The sequence below is a fragment of the Chiloscyllium plagiosum genome, unplaced genomic scaffold (assembly GCF_037043375.1).
Source record: "Chiloscyllium plagiosum isolate Xiang-an unplaced genomic scaffold, Cpla_swu_hap1 HiC_scaffold_1, whole genome shotgun sequence".
Lineage (NCBI taxonomy): Eukaryota > Metazoa > Chordata > Chondrichthyes > Orectolobiformes > Hemiscylliidae > Chiloscyllium > Chiloscyllium plagiosum.
The window spans coordinates 38,640,509-38,655,749 of NW_028270139.1; the positions used below are offsets into that span (position 1 = coordinate 38,640,509).

General features: G+C 39.8%; 1 protein-coding gene across 2 annotated transcripts in view; it reads right to left on the minus strand.

The window, feature by feature from the left end:
• The window catches only part of LOC122552844 (transmembrane protein 144-like), a 73,466-nt gene that overhangs the window by 44,044 nt on the left and 14,181 nt on the right, over nucleotides 1–15,241 (minus strand). For both annotated transcript variants that reach the window (XM_087985878.1, XM_087985883.1), the window contains 2 exons: nucleotides 11,665–11,787; nucleotides 10,524–10,623 (listed from right to left, as the gene is read on the minus strand). In XM_087985878.1, the coding sequence (XP_087842004.1) occupies nucleotides 10,524–10,623; nucleotides 11,665–11,787 (223 nt within the window). The remainder of the gene's footprint in view (nucleotides 1–10,523; nucleotides 10,624–11,664; nucleotides 11,788–15,241) is intronic.

Here is a 15,241-nt window from a genome sequence, read left to right on the forward strand (position 1 = left end):
AGAGTTTAAGATAAACTGGGGTACTGGCTAGAATGGAAAAGAGATGGAAGAACAATTTCAGTCAACAGAAGAGGACAATGGAGTATGTCCAACAAAGTCAGATCCTGTGAGCTGGTACACCATTGTGAAACAACTGAATTCACTGCCTTATTAAAGGCTATTTACTTTGTTTCGATTAACTTATATAAACACACTTGTAAATGAGTCCCATAATTAATCAGAGCTAGGAAACATTTTAGATTGCCTCTTTCCCAAAACTAATTCAGTCATTTGTAATTGATGTAGATCTTAAAATTATGGTTAATTTGAACCACAAAATCTTACATTATATTGTTGTTAATCACAAAATGTTAGAAGCTAAATTGTTTTAAGAACAGAAAACATTGGAAATTTCCCTCTTTTGTAGAATGAGAAGCAGTTATTGCTTGAACTTAAAACGTTAACTTTGTTCCTCTCTCTGATACTGCCAGAGCTGCTGAGTTTCTACAGAATTTTGTGTTTTTATTTCTGATCCCCAGTAACTTGCTTTTACTATGGAAATGATACCATCATGTGTGTATATATCATATGGTGAGATTTGGAGAAATACATTCAATATCAGCTCAATACTTTTATGTATCAAAGAAAGATTGTTTCAGACTTGTGGGAGCCACAAGATTAATAGTGACTGAGGAACAGAAACAATAGGGTAATTGGTTAAGTGTGAGTGTGAGGAATACCTAATCAAATGAGGTTTGAGATGGAGGCTGGAGAGTAAGGATTACTTGAAAGCAAGGGATATAGTTCAGAGCAGTGCTAGAACTTTCCGATTAACTGTTTAGAGATGCTATTATGCTTCTCTGAGCAAGTGGGACTTGAATCCAAGATTCCTGGCCCAGAGGTAGGGGCAGTACCATTGCACCACAAGACACTTTCAGCTTAGAACTATACAGAAGACTGTGACAGCTGTTAGTTGAGAGTTGTAAACACTAACCATTGCCAGATCATATGAGTTCATTCAGCCTTTTCCAGAACTGGATCCAGTTTCTTGGTGCCATACTCCTGCTGCAGGTAACCTCTAAAACTTGCAGCTTGGTGACAACTAACTGGACTGCTCCTGTCATCCTGTTGAAAGAGGATTTTTTTGCCCTATACCTTTATACTCTTGGACAGGGAGAGCTCCATTTCCACAAAACTACATTCCCTCCATTCTTTTTGTTTTCCTAGTGGAATCCTGAATACAATTACTGCTGCCATTGAATTTTACCCATGCCCCCTTAAATAGAAATCCTTCAATGTTTCTTTAGATATGTCATTTCTAACCACCTTCCCTGATTGTATGGAGAAGCCAGCTTAATACTGCTGTTGCTCTTGGCAATGTGTCACTGAAAGTTAATTAATTCGGTTCGTCATCTGAGAAAGTCCCATCGCTCCAGCAGGAAATAAATAGGGCCAATTCTGCCGTAGTTTGTGGAAGTGAATGGACCCTGGAAATTCAATGCCTGGTATTAGGATTATATATTTGTTTGTTTCTGTTTAATGATTGAGGAGGCTTTGAAAATATAAATTAACCAATTAGAAACCTGAAAATTAGACAGCACATTGGCTAACCCATGAGAAAAAAATGGATCAATAAGGAGAGAACAGATATTGTATTTGTGCTATCCATGCAGTGATAAATTTCTCAGTTTAGAAGGGAATTATGTGATCATTAAAATGTAATACTGATGTGACCGTGAATAATAATTGAAGCTAAATGACAAATTGTCCAGTTATGTTCTAGTTATACTGAATCCAAGCCAGTAATATCTGTGCTTCCCAGTACTGGTTTGGTTTAATCTAATCACTGTATTCCCCAGGGTTAGATGCAGCTGTTCGAGGGATATAATTTACTTTGGCCCACTATCAGATATGACTTGACGCAGAACATATTGTATACAAATACATTTCATTTCAAAACAATGTGGGGCTTTTGAAGATCAAAATGTGCTGATTACATGCACATAAAGGAAAAACTGTGCAAGATCAGAACTTAACTCTGTGAATTTTCTCCTTATCAAACACTGTAATAGTCCTTGTTCAGTGTACAATTGTCATGGATTCATTTCTTTACAAATAACCCTTTTCCTGATTTTACTCAGTGTGTATATTTGCAAGGGTAATAATCTCTGTGATAGTTCCTGAGCTATGAGCAAACTGTCATAAGGCAAATTAAACTAAAGATACAAACCTAAGGGTAAAAATTGTGTCATAGAAATGGGTTTTAAATCTTGGGACACTAGTCCAGGAAAGTGGGATCTGTACAACTGGAACTCCCTTCAACTACTACTCTCTATCTCCTGTCGCTCAACCAGTTCTTTATCCACCTAGCTAGTACACCCTACACACCATGTGATTTCACTTTCTCCATTAGTTTACCATGGGTAACCTTATCAAACGCCTCACTAAAGTCCATGTATATGACATCTACAGCCCTTCCTTAATCTATCAGCTTGGTCACTTCCTCAAAGAACTCTATTAAGTTGAAAAGGCACAATCTCTCCCGCACAAAACCATGTTGCCTATCACTGATAAATATAAATAGATCCTATCCCTCAGTACCTTCTCCAGCAACTTTCCCACATGACGTCAGGCTCACTGGTCTGTAGTTTCCTGGAATATCCCTACAACTCTTCTTGTACAGGGGGACAACATGACCAACCTTCCAGTTCTCCGGCACCTCACCTGTGTTTAAGGATGCTACAAAGATATCTGTCAGGGCCCCAGCTATTTCCTCCCTCGCCCTTCCTCAGCAACAAATCCCATCCAGTCCTGGGGATTTGTCCACCTTAATTCCTTTAGCCTACTCAAGACATCTTCCCTCCTTATGTCCATGTGATACAGAATAAACAAACTTCTATCTAATCTCAGCATTCATCACCTCCCATTCCTCAGTGGACACTGATACAAAGTAATCATTGACAATCTCAGCCATTTTCTCAGGTTCAACAAACAGCCTTCCTTCCTTATCCTTTAGTGGACCAACCCTTTCTCTAGTTATCCTCTTGCTTCTTATATAAGAATAAAAGGCCTTGGGATTCTTCTTAATTCTGCATGCTAAAGATATTTCATGACCCCTTTTAGCCCGCTTGATTCCTCATTTAAGATTAGTCCTACTCTCCCGATATTCTTCCAAGGCCCGTTCTGTTCTTAGCTGCCTGGACCCTATATACGCTTTCCTTTTCCTTTTGGCTAATCGCACAATTTCTCCTGTCATCCACAGTTCACGAATCTTGCCTTTCCTATCCCTTGTTTTCAAAGAGACATGCCTATCCTGCACTATCTTCAACCTATCTTTGAAAGCCTCCCACATATCAAATGTGGACTTCCCTTCAAACAGCTGTGTCCAAACCACATTTCCCAGCTCCTGCCTAATTTTGATATAATTGGCCTTGGCCCAGTTTAGCACTCTTCCCTTTGGACCACTTTGTCTATGAGTATTCTAAAACTTACAGAATTGTGGTCACTGTTCCCAGAGAAATCCCCCACTGCAACTTCTACCACCTGGCCTGGCTCATTCCCCAACACCAGGTCTAATATGGCCCATTCCCTTGTTGGACTATTGACATACTGCTCTAAAAAGGAGAAAGTGAGGACTGCAGATGCTGGAGATCAGAGCTGAAAATGTGTTGCTGGAAAAGCACAGCAGGTCAGGCAGCATCCAAGGAACAGGAGAATCGACGTTTCGGGCATGAGCCCTTCTTCAGGAAAGCCCTTCTTCAGCCCTTTCCTGAAGAATGCTGTCTGACCTGCTGTGCTTTTCCAGCAACACATTTTCAGCTCATACTGCTCTAAAAACCTTCCTGGACACTCCTTCCAAATTCTGCCCCATCTAGACCTCTGACACTAAATGTATCTCAGTCAATATTGGGAAAATTAAAATCTCCAATCACCACCACCCTGTTGCCTCTACATCCTTCCATAATCTATTTACCTATTTGTTTTTCTACCTCATGCTCACTGTTGGGAGGCCTGTAGTACAGCCCCAACAATATAACTGCACCCTTCTTATTTCTCAGCTCCACCCATGATGCCTCACTGTTCAAGCCCTCCATAGTGTTCTCCTTTAGCACAATCATGATATCATCCCTGACCAGCAATGGAACTCCTCCCCTCCTTTTACTTCCGCCGCCCCCCCGTCCTGTCTGAAGCAACTATATCCTGGAACATTTAGTTGTCAATTATGTCCTTCCTTCAACCAAGCCTCTGTGACTGCAATAACATCATACTCCCAGGCACCAATCCAAGCCCTAAGTTCATCTGCCTTACACACTATACTCCTTGCATTAAAGTATATGCACTTCAGGCCGCCAGTTCTTTTGTCTCGATCTGCTCTCTGCCTGCTCTTCCCCTTCATGATCCCTACGGTCTCCAGTTTCCACCTCTTTGTCTAGTAGTCTTCTCTTCTGGTTCCAGCCCCCTGCCATTTTAGCTTAAAACCTCCCCAACAGCAGTAGCGAAAACTTCCCCAAAGACAATAGCTGCAGTCTGGTTCAGATGTAGACCGTCCATTTTGTAAAAGTCCCACCTTCCCCAGAACCGGTCCCAATGTCCCACAAATCTGAACCCCTCACTCCTCCACCATCCCTCAAGCCATGTGTTCATCCTGCCTATTCTTTCATTTCTATGCTGGCTAGCACGTGGCACTAGTAGTAATCCCGAGATCACTACCTTTGAGGTCCTTCTCTTTAACTTCTCTCCTAGCTCCCTGAATTCTGCTTTGAGGACCTCATCTCATTTTTTACTTACCTCATTGGTGCCTATATGCGCCAAGACAACTGGCTGTTCACCCTCCCCTTTCAGAATGTTCTGTAGCCAATCAGTGACATCCCTGACCTGAGCACCTGGGAGGCAACATACCATCCGGGAGTCCCGTTTTTGGCCACAGAACCGTCTATCTACTCCCCTCACAATAGAATCCCCTCTGACTATGGCCCTACGAGTCTTTTTCCTGCCCTTCTGAACAGCAGTGCCCACCCCGGTGCCATGATCCTGGCAACTGCTGCCCTCCCCTGGTGAGCATCTCCCCCAACAGTATCCAAAACAGTATACCCGTTTTGGAGGGAGATGACCGCAGGGGACACCTGCACTGCCTTCCTACTCTTTTTCTGTCTTTTGGTCACCCATTCACTGTCTCCCTCAGCAACTCTAACCTGCGGTGTGACCAATTCACTAAACATGCTATCCATGACCTCCTCAGCATCGTGGATGCTCCACAGTGAGTCCATCCGCAGCTCCAGAGCCGTCATGAGATCAAAGAGCTGCAGCTGGACACACGTCTTGCAAGTGTAAGAGTCAGGGACATCAGCCACGTCCCTGAGCTCCCACATCAGGCAAGGGGCACATGCCACTTTATCTATTTTGCTTGTTACCTTCTCTAAAAGAATTCTAATAAATCTGTCAGGCATGATTTCCACTTAGTAAAGCCATGCTGACTTTGTTTAATCAAAAACATTTTAAATGCTCTGCTATTAATCCTTTATAATAAACTCTAACCTTTTTCCAATAATAGATTTTAAGCTAATTGATCCGTTTTGACTCCTTCTCCTTTAAAATAAATGGGCTACATTGGCTGTTTCCTAGTCCTCTGGGACTTTTCTGAATCCAAGGATTACCACCAGTGCACTCCTATCTCTGGAGTTACAGGTTGTTCTGCTATAATACACATTTTGTGAACGCAAATTTGCTGTAAAACGATTGATGAATTGGGGACATTGTTTCTAAACTGTGAGTTTTTAGGATGTGTGTTGGCTGTAACTTGATTATAGCACCAACACTTTAAGCACTCTTTCTAAAGTACCATTTTTCTATAATGTGGGGTTGTACAAGAATACAACCATCGCATTAGAATAACTACCTGTAGTCCTTTTAATATCCTCAGGTGCATCCCATCAGGTCCATGGAGTAAAACAGTCTTCGGCCCCATTAGTTTCTCTCGCACTTTTTCTCCAGTGATAGTTGTATTTATTTCCTAATCTCCTTTTGTTCCCTATTATTTAGTAATTTTGGAATGCTATTAGTGCCTTCTTCTGGAAAGACTGATATAAAACATTTATTCAACTCCTCTTCAATTTTCCCCATTTTTATATCGCCAGCTTCACTCTTTAAGGGGCCTGTGTTACTTTGGCATCTTTCTTTTTATCTTGGTCTTCATCTTGATATTACCTTCAAAGTTTATCTTCTCCTTCTTCATTGTTTTTGGTCATCTTTTGTTGGTTAATAAAACTTTCCTAATCCTTTGGTTTATCACTAATCTATTCCACATTGTATGTTTTGTTCTTTCAAATTTGATGCTATGCATATATTCCCCTGTTGACCATGGTTGGCTTATCCACTTCCTAAAATCCTTCTTCCTCATTGGAAGATATCTTTGTTGTGAGCCATGAATTATTTTCTTAAATATCTGCCATTTTTCCTCAACTGTCTTTGCTGTTAGAGTTCAGTCCAGCTAGCTCTGCCCTCAGTCATTTGCAGCTGCCCTTATTAACATGAATGTTTCTGACCCAATGTCCACCATCTCAAACTAAATGCAAAATGCTATCCTATTATGGTCAATATTTCCTTGGGGACCTTTTGCTATGATATTATTTATTAAAACTGTGTCAATACACATTACCAAATCCAAAATAGCCTGGTCCCTGGTCGGATCCTGAACAGATTATTCTCAGAAACTGTCCCAAACACACACTATGATGAGTTCTTTCTAATGGCTACTTCGATCAATCTGATTATCCTAATCTACATGAAAACTAAAGTCACCCATGATTAACCTACTGCTTTTATTACATGCCCTCCTGATTTATTCTCTGTCCTATGGAATAACTACTGCTAGAGGCCCAACCAGTGCTATCTTCACCTTCTTATTTCTTACCTCCACCCATATGGATACTGCTCATCATTTCTTGCTCTCAAACCTATTCCATCCCATATTAACAATATTTCCCCACCACTCTTTCAGTGTTGCTTCTAACTTTTCTGGGGTCTGTGCAGAATCTCAGCAGCACATTGCTGAGCAGAAGTCAATTGCATTTTGTTTCCCAGTTTGTTTATGAACTAGTAAAAAGTGTGTATTTATGTTATTTTACAGTTACTGTTATTCCACCTGCTAAAATGAACAAAGTTGTTTGCTTGGATCAGAAGTCTGGAGGTCAAATAATGGAGGCACTATGCACATTACATACATTGCATGACCAAAAGAGGACCAAAGTAATTTATCTTCTCCTTTGTTGGCAACGTTTTGAGCCTCTCTTTATTTGCGGTCCAATGTTTATATACTGCATTCAGGTTGATATTTTGTCCAGATGAAATTATGACAATTCGCATCAAATTGTTCAGGTGATCTATTTCTGGATTTACACATAATCAAGTTCACAAGGCTAAATCCAGGCTCACCACTGGCATCTGATTCCTGCAACACTGGATACATATCCAGAGCTGAAAATTTCTTCAAACTAGTCATTTTTTAAGGCATAATCCACTAAATTGCTGAAAATCTGAATGGAATATGTAATGACTTTTACCACAACCATTAATTTGGAGTATTCCTCACATACCTTTCTTGCCACACTTTCGTCATTGTTTGGTACGAAAGTAGAATATTAGTCATGCAATGCTGTCTTTTTCAAATTCATAATCAGTGCTCTTGATGATTGCAGCCTGATCAAATGCTTGCCATAATTCCTCTTTTGGAAATTTGCTTTCCAGATGGTCGCGTAGCAGTTGAATATATTGAAGGTTGTCAGCCATGTCCATAACGCTGTTGAGAATAGTCAGAACCTTCTTCACTTCATCACACCAAAGAACATGTTCACCTAGATACTGAATCTTCAGTTTATTAACCTTGGCCTTTGCAAATTGCATAGCTTCAAATTTTAAACAGCTTCTCTGTAAGAATTTGCCCAAAGATGAAATTCACCTAAACCATCATTCAGAACTGTCAATGTAGTGCAATATTGTGGCTTTGTGAGCATTTCTAGGCAATATTTGTTTATTTGATCATTATACTTATTCTATTGTTCTGTGCAGTGCTTGATCAAGACACTCACTGCAAAGCCTTTTGACAATCACCTCACTTCACTTAGAGGCTGAAATGCCACTTTGTCACACTCTGTGACTTTGGCAAAATCTTCTTATTGTCCTTTGTTCACAGCTGACCGGCTGAACATTGTATATGCCGTTCTTAATGACACAAAGTCCATCTGATGTAAACATCATCTTCTGCAAATCAAAGTCACTGTTAACATAAAATTTCTTCATTGTCGTCCCGATGGAGGCTCTGTCACAGAAAAGTCAGTTTCAAAATTCCTGCCAGGACAATCTTGTAAGTGTGCTGTACATAAACTTGCTGTACAAAATCAGCAATTTTTGGACTGTAATTCCCATGCTTTTATCCACTATCAAGATATGAAAATAAGATTTGTGTAATTCAAGCAGAGACTGTCGCTGTATGAAGAAGCTAATACACTCTACAATTTCAAACGTATAATTCTGGCCACACTAGCTCTTAGTAATTGCTGTGTACTTCACCATATGGTCATCAATGTCCTGTTCAGAAAGTACGGGCACATTCATCTCCACTTCAAGAATATCATTACCAACAAAAACTTGCACCATACCAGGATTGGTCTTTCTCTACGCTCTTCCAGGCACGTCCTGGAATTCATGGGCTGTCCATATGTGGCTGATGGGAACTTGCTGCAGTGAGGTCTACTGAGGACTCCTTAATTGCCTGGTCTGTGTGTAATGTCCAATGTGTGGACATTCATGGGATGGGAACGAGTTTTGATTTCCCAGTGTATGGCCATGCACTGCTTACAGGAAACATTGTACTCTTTCCTTCCTGTCTGTCCTTTCAAAAAAAATGACATACCCAGGAATATTTGATTCTCAACTTTGATCTTCTTGTCACCATGTATCTGTATTGACAATAAGATCATAGCCGAGCAAAAGTGAGGACTGAAGATGCTGGAAACCAGAGTTTAGATCAGAGTGGGGCTGGAAAAGCACAGCAGGTCAGGCAGCATCCGAGGAGCAGGAAAATCGACGTTTCGGGCAAAAGCCCTTCATCAGGAAGGGCTTTTGCCCGAAACGTCGATTTTCCTGCTCCTCGGATGCTACCTGACCTGCTGTGCTTTTCCAGCACCACTCTGATCTAAACATTAAGATCATAGCCACTGACTGTACTTGTGAAAATTATACCAATTAACTGTATTTATGCTCTTAATAATGTCATCCAAGTTACTGAAAGTTCCACCAACGTCTCCAGGTGTTTGTCATGATCTGGAATGTCCTCGGTTACTCCATAGTAGCTTTTATCATTGACAGCTGATTCAGATTCCATTTGGTGTGGGCCCACCAGCAGAGTACCACAGTAACTATGTGGTGTCACTTTCTGCTCCAATCTCCATTCTCTCTAGTAAGTGCACAAGGTGTGCCAACACTCGTAGATGCGCTGAAGCATTAAATACCTAATTCCCACCACATGAGTATGATTAAGAACATCCATATGTTCCACTGGCTCAAATTAACAATGAAGAACAATGTGGTGAGATTAAAAATGTTTACTTACATTAGTGGAACAGAGAAGAACCAAATGAAACCACCCCATAACTGTGTTTCTTGTGGATTGATCTCTATCCACATTGCTTACATGTGGTCAAGTTAGACAACTGTAAACTCTATCCAATGCACATAATCTTCTGAGAGAGAACCAAATGTAAAATCTCCATGATTACCACGCATAATATTGTGTTTCAACTGTTTGACTCTTGTCAGACATCATTTTATCCTTAACCTAGCAGCAAAGTAACATTAGGAAGGCAAAGATAATTGACCCACTTACCTTCTCTATAAACAATCCACTTCAACATTGGAGTGAAAGACCTTTTTAAAGGATTTTTCCACGAGCACAAAGTGGTCTCTGGGGCCTTCCAGATTTAGACTTTTCTAGGATGGATGAGGTCATGTGCCAATGAAGTACTCATGTAAACTTTGGGAGCTGACTCCAACTATGGAAATGATCCAATTTCCATGATTTAATACAGCCTCTACATTGATGATGTGCATTCTGTTCCACTGCAGCTGTGCTAATACAGTAGAACTGCTGCTGAAATTACAACTTACTGTACTGTGTTTCACCATCTCAGTCAGTAGTTAATCTAATGCCACCAGCATTTCTCCAGAAGAAAGCTGCCCACATCTTCATCAAAGTAGCTTATTGTCACAGCTTCAGTCACATTTACCATATATATGTGTCTAATGTTTACTGCTCTTTTAGGAAGAATAAACTTCTTCAAACCTTAAATCCTATTTGAGACCTGAACAATTCTGAATTCTTTGCCTCCACTCAAAACCAAACACAATCACTCTGAAACCGTGCAGTTTTATTTTCCCATAAGATTGGAAACAACACTGACTGCAGGATTCTTTGCCAATTACATCTACATGAACAACTTATTAATTATATAATCCATCAAGTGAATATAACTATAAAGGCATTTACCTACCTTGAACTAGCCCAGCCCATTAAAAGGCTAAAGGTAGCCCAGATTAAACCTCCCATGCCAAGCCCAACTGTTTTCAATATGGGAATAACTGTGATATTTCCTGAAAAATGAAAATTATTCATGAAAACCATTGTTTATATTAAACAGATATTGGATTTCTGATATATTGCTACTATTCTTCCCTGATGTCCTAATCCATGCTAAAATAAGGAAGTTAATGTTGGCTTCAGTACCATGGGAAGGAAGAATATCACCCAAAAATTACACTCCAGCCCATGAGAAAGTGAGGCCTATCAGAAATTGTACGTGTTAGTAATAGGTGAGGAAATGACTGGCTCAGACAGCCTCTGCACTAAGGAGAAGCTTCTGGGGAGAGGAAACTGTCGAATGTAAATAAATTTGACGTATGTTTAGGAAAAAGCAAAAGGTTTTACAAAGTGCACTTTCCCAAACTAAAATGAATATGGAGATCATACATATTTTCACAATATTGAATTAGAATACATTCCTAATATTAAAATTGCATTTGCATATTGTGATGTTCACTTGCATTGTGTGGATAAATTAGATGTTAATATGAAATTAAGATGAACAAATACAATGCATTTGTTTTGGCGGGGTAAGAGGTTATGGCTTATCAAAGTAAGCAGCATTGAAGTTAAAGAAATAGAATCAATGTTCACTCATGGCACCCAGAGACAGCAACAAGCTCACAATCCACAGTGAGTGCAGTCCATATGATTTTTGAAACTTTCCCATGTAGCTCAGTTTATGCTGATTTATAGGTCATTTAAGTAACGAATGTCAAAACAATCAAAGATATAACAGTAATAACATTCACAGTCAACAATCAGAAGATCAATGTTCATCGTATTGCCCTAAATTTTATCAAATACTCTCTCAAAAAAGTGTTACACTGTACTTATGTGCACCAGTCAGTGCCCTCAAAGTAAAGCACAATTTTAAGGTCACGACTGCAGTTGTATTACACCTTCAAGCTTCTGCTTGGATATCAATTTGAGAATCAAAACATTTCCCCTCCTTCCACTCGCAATCTAGAAAGACATCCACACAGATGTCAAATACAGAAAGGACTTTTTGTTTCAGATATAGAAGTAAATCAACTTGCAATTAATCATACCTGTAGCCCACAGAAATCCACCCAGCATCGTGAGAGGCCAGAACTGTGGACACTGCTGAATCAGATGGACCACCAGTGAGACAACCCACACTGCAGTACAAAAAATCCACTGGAAAAATAGACCTGTAGAACACGGAGTTCAAGACCTCAGCAAAATTTGTGAATGCAGTATACTCCAAAAATAATGTATATTGATCAAGAAGAATAGTTGTCAAATATCTTTTTATAAATATTGACCCAACTGTTTGTCTGTGGATTGTGGTAACACTTTTGTTGTTGCAGAAGCATGACAAGTATGTTATAACCTCTGTCTTTATGAATACTGAGCAACAATGCCCGAGTTGCACAAGTAATCGACTTATTGATTTTTGGTTGAGCGTATTACAAAGAGACCTCATTTTAAGTCTTCCCTTTCAATATTTTTCATATTCTCTTACCTCATTTAAAAAAGTATAATTTCCTGTTTTAACAGCCTTTAGTTCCTAATCACATTTCATATCATTGCAGCTCTCACATCACCACATGAGTCACGTCACTACATCATCAGCAAGACTCTGATTGTGCTGCTAGAGTTGGTGCCATTGTGTCTGCACCTTAGAGTCAAAGATCATCATCTTTTAAAACAGCTCTCTGCTCAGGTACTGAAGTAAACTTCATTTTTAATCTTTATTTTTATTTTATTTTCTCTGCTGTTTTATACCTAAGAGGTACTGCTGTAGACTTAGTTTTATAAGTTTTCTTAAATGCATTCATGGAATGTGGCATGTTTTGTGATTAATTCAATTGGTCAAACTACCAGGCTTGAAACAAAACACACTTTATTCATACACTATAATTAAAATATAGACAAAACAAAAATAAAAGAATTGGCTTAACTGTAACTCTATCAGAATGCCAAACAGAATAATACATATTAATTACTGCTAATTAACTGTTCCAATATAGTAACATCCCATAAACACACACTTGGCAAAGGCAAATTCAGTAAGACAAGTTGTCTCACATGCAATTCTAGCAGCAGGAAGAGATTCCCAGTTTTTAGCTGTAACAGAGAGAGGAATAAGAATTTGCACATCCAGCTTCAAGATCTCAGCAACTTCTATTGAAGGCTAGGAAAGAAAAACTGAAAAAGAAAATCCTGGAGTTGTGGGAGCCTCATCCCACCCATTCAGGCTGCTTCTATTCTTAGAACTTTTAAAAATAGTGCTTCACAAATTGCTTACCTTATTGACTGTGGTGTAAAATTCCAAGCAGTGGAATGTGGTGAAACGGTTAAAAATTATGTCCCAATACATGTGTGAATCTAACCGGAATGGAGGTGTTGCTTAGTCCCGTGTGGATCTTCTTATCTGTATGTAACCAGAATGGAATGTGTTTTTTAGCCTTGCTCTGCTGTTATTATCTGTATGTAACCAGAATGGAATGTGTTTTTCTGCTGTTCACATGAATGTTTATATCTGGAAAAGAGTATATCAGCCGGAAAAGTCTCCAGTTCGGTGAGTCTGCTCCGGGGTTACGTTTAACCGCCGAGCGTGGGTTGTTGGCAACCGCTCTACGAGAACTGACGGCTCCCAGTTTTGGTAACATGTAGAGTGAGTATAAGCCAGACCCGTTCTGGCGACGCTGCAGGGAATAAAATGCCCATATTCTAGCAGACTCGCCTCTTGGTCGTTTGTTCTGTGTCAGACTACTCTCCTACGAACCTGACCTTGAGAATTTTTTAAAACATTTGGCGTAGTCGAGCAGGGTCAATCGCAATTGAGGAGAGATTTTGATACAGAACAATGTTTTGGAAAAAGACTAAGAAACCAGAAGAACAAACTGTGGAGGTCCCGACCGTCCCGGGATGGCATGGATGTGGGCATGTACGTGGCAGTTTGTTTGAGAAAGGATCCCAGTCCTGCCGAAGAACCCCTTGCCTGGGGTACAGCGGAGGATGTGGGCATGTCCAAAAAGCTGAAGCGGAGTTAACAGAATTGAATGGGATTGAACTGAACTGAACTGAGTGGAACTGAAGTGAATCAAATTGAACGGAACAAAATGGAACTGAGCTAAATTGAATTGAAATGGACGGAACTGAATTGAACACAATTGAATTGAACTGAACAGACCTGAACTGAGCTGAATTGAATTACACTGAATTGACTGAACTGAAATTAACTGAAACGAATTGAACTGAATTAAGCATAATGTAACACATGTATTGGGCCAAGCAGTGGAATGTGGTGTAAAATTCCAAGCAGTGGAATGTGGTGAAACGGTTAAAAATTATGTCCCAATACATGTGTGAATCTAACCGGAATGGAGGTGTTGCTTAGTCCCGTGTGGATCTTCTTATCTGTATGTAACCAGAATGGAATGTGTTTTTTAGCCTTGCTCTGCTGTTATTATCTGTATGTAACCAGAATGGAATGTGTTTTTCTGCTGTTCACATGAATGTTTATATCTGGAAAAGAGTATATCAGCCGGAAAAGTCTCCAGTTCGGTGAGTCTGCTCCGGGGTTACGTTTAACCGCCGAGCGTGGGTTGTTGGCAACCGCTCTACGAGAACTGACGGCTCCCAGTTTTGGTAACATGTAGAGTGAGTATAAGCCAGACCCGTTCTGGCGACGCTGCAGGGAATAAAATGCCCATATTCTAGCAGACTCGCCTCTTGGTCGTTTGTTCTGTGTCAGACTACTCTCCTACGAACCTGACCTTGAGAATTTTTTAAAACATTGACTTTGGAGCAGACCTCTTGATACTTCTGTCTCAACTTATCTTCATGAAAGAAACCAGACTAAAGTTCACCTCTGAAAACTATAGTATCATCACATATCCGCACTTAAAAAATGAACCAACAATATACAAAGATGACTTCCTTTTTCAAAAAACCCTTAGTCTTACATTGTCAGTGCACTACAATGCATATAGTTTACATTGACACTAAGCATGCAACCATTCACTACTATAGTCCCTTTCTGCCTGTTTTCTCCCCACCCAGCACATCCATCTTCCTTCATGTAAGTCGCAACCTCACATCAGCAATTATATTATCTCATCCTGCCACGTGTATAATTTTCAAATTGCATGGCTGCAATAATAAGCTCCATCCAAGCAGTCTGGTGTTTTCATCCTTAGATTTTTCTAAAAACTTTAACGGGTTATGATCAGTATATACAATTGCCTCAAACACATTACTGGCAACATAAAATGTTGAAATATTGCAATATCAACACCAAATTCAAGGTCTTCTTCTCAAGAATCATGGCATATTTCTGTTGATAATTATTCAGTTTTCTGGAAAAAATACCCAATAGATCTTTCTATCCTCTTATTGTCTTCTTACAACAGTACATCACCGACACAACCATCACTCACGTTGTTAGCCACCTATCAACCAGTGGAGAAATCATGCTGTAAATTCTTCCACTGAGATTTTCTGCACTTTTCCAATAAGTTAGTCAGTGGAGCAACCACACTACTAACATTCATTATGAACTTTTGATAAACTCATTCAGTCCCAGACATCATAGCACAGCCTCCTTCGTTGATGGTATGTCTTCACCTTCTATGGGCCCATTTGTCCATGTTCAAT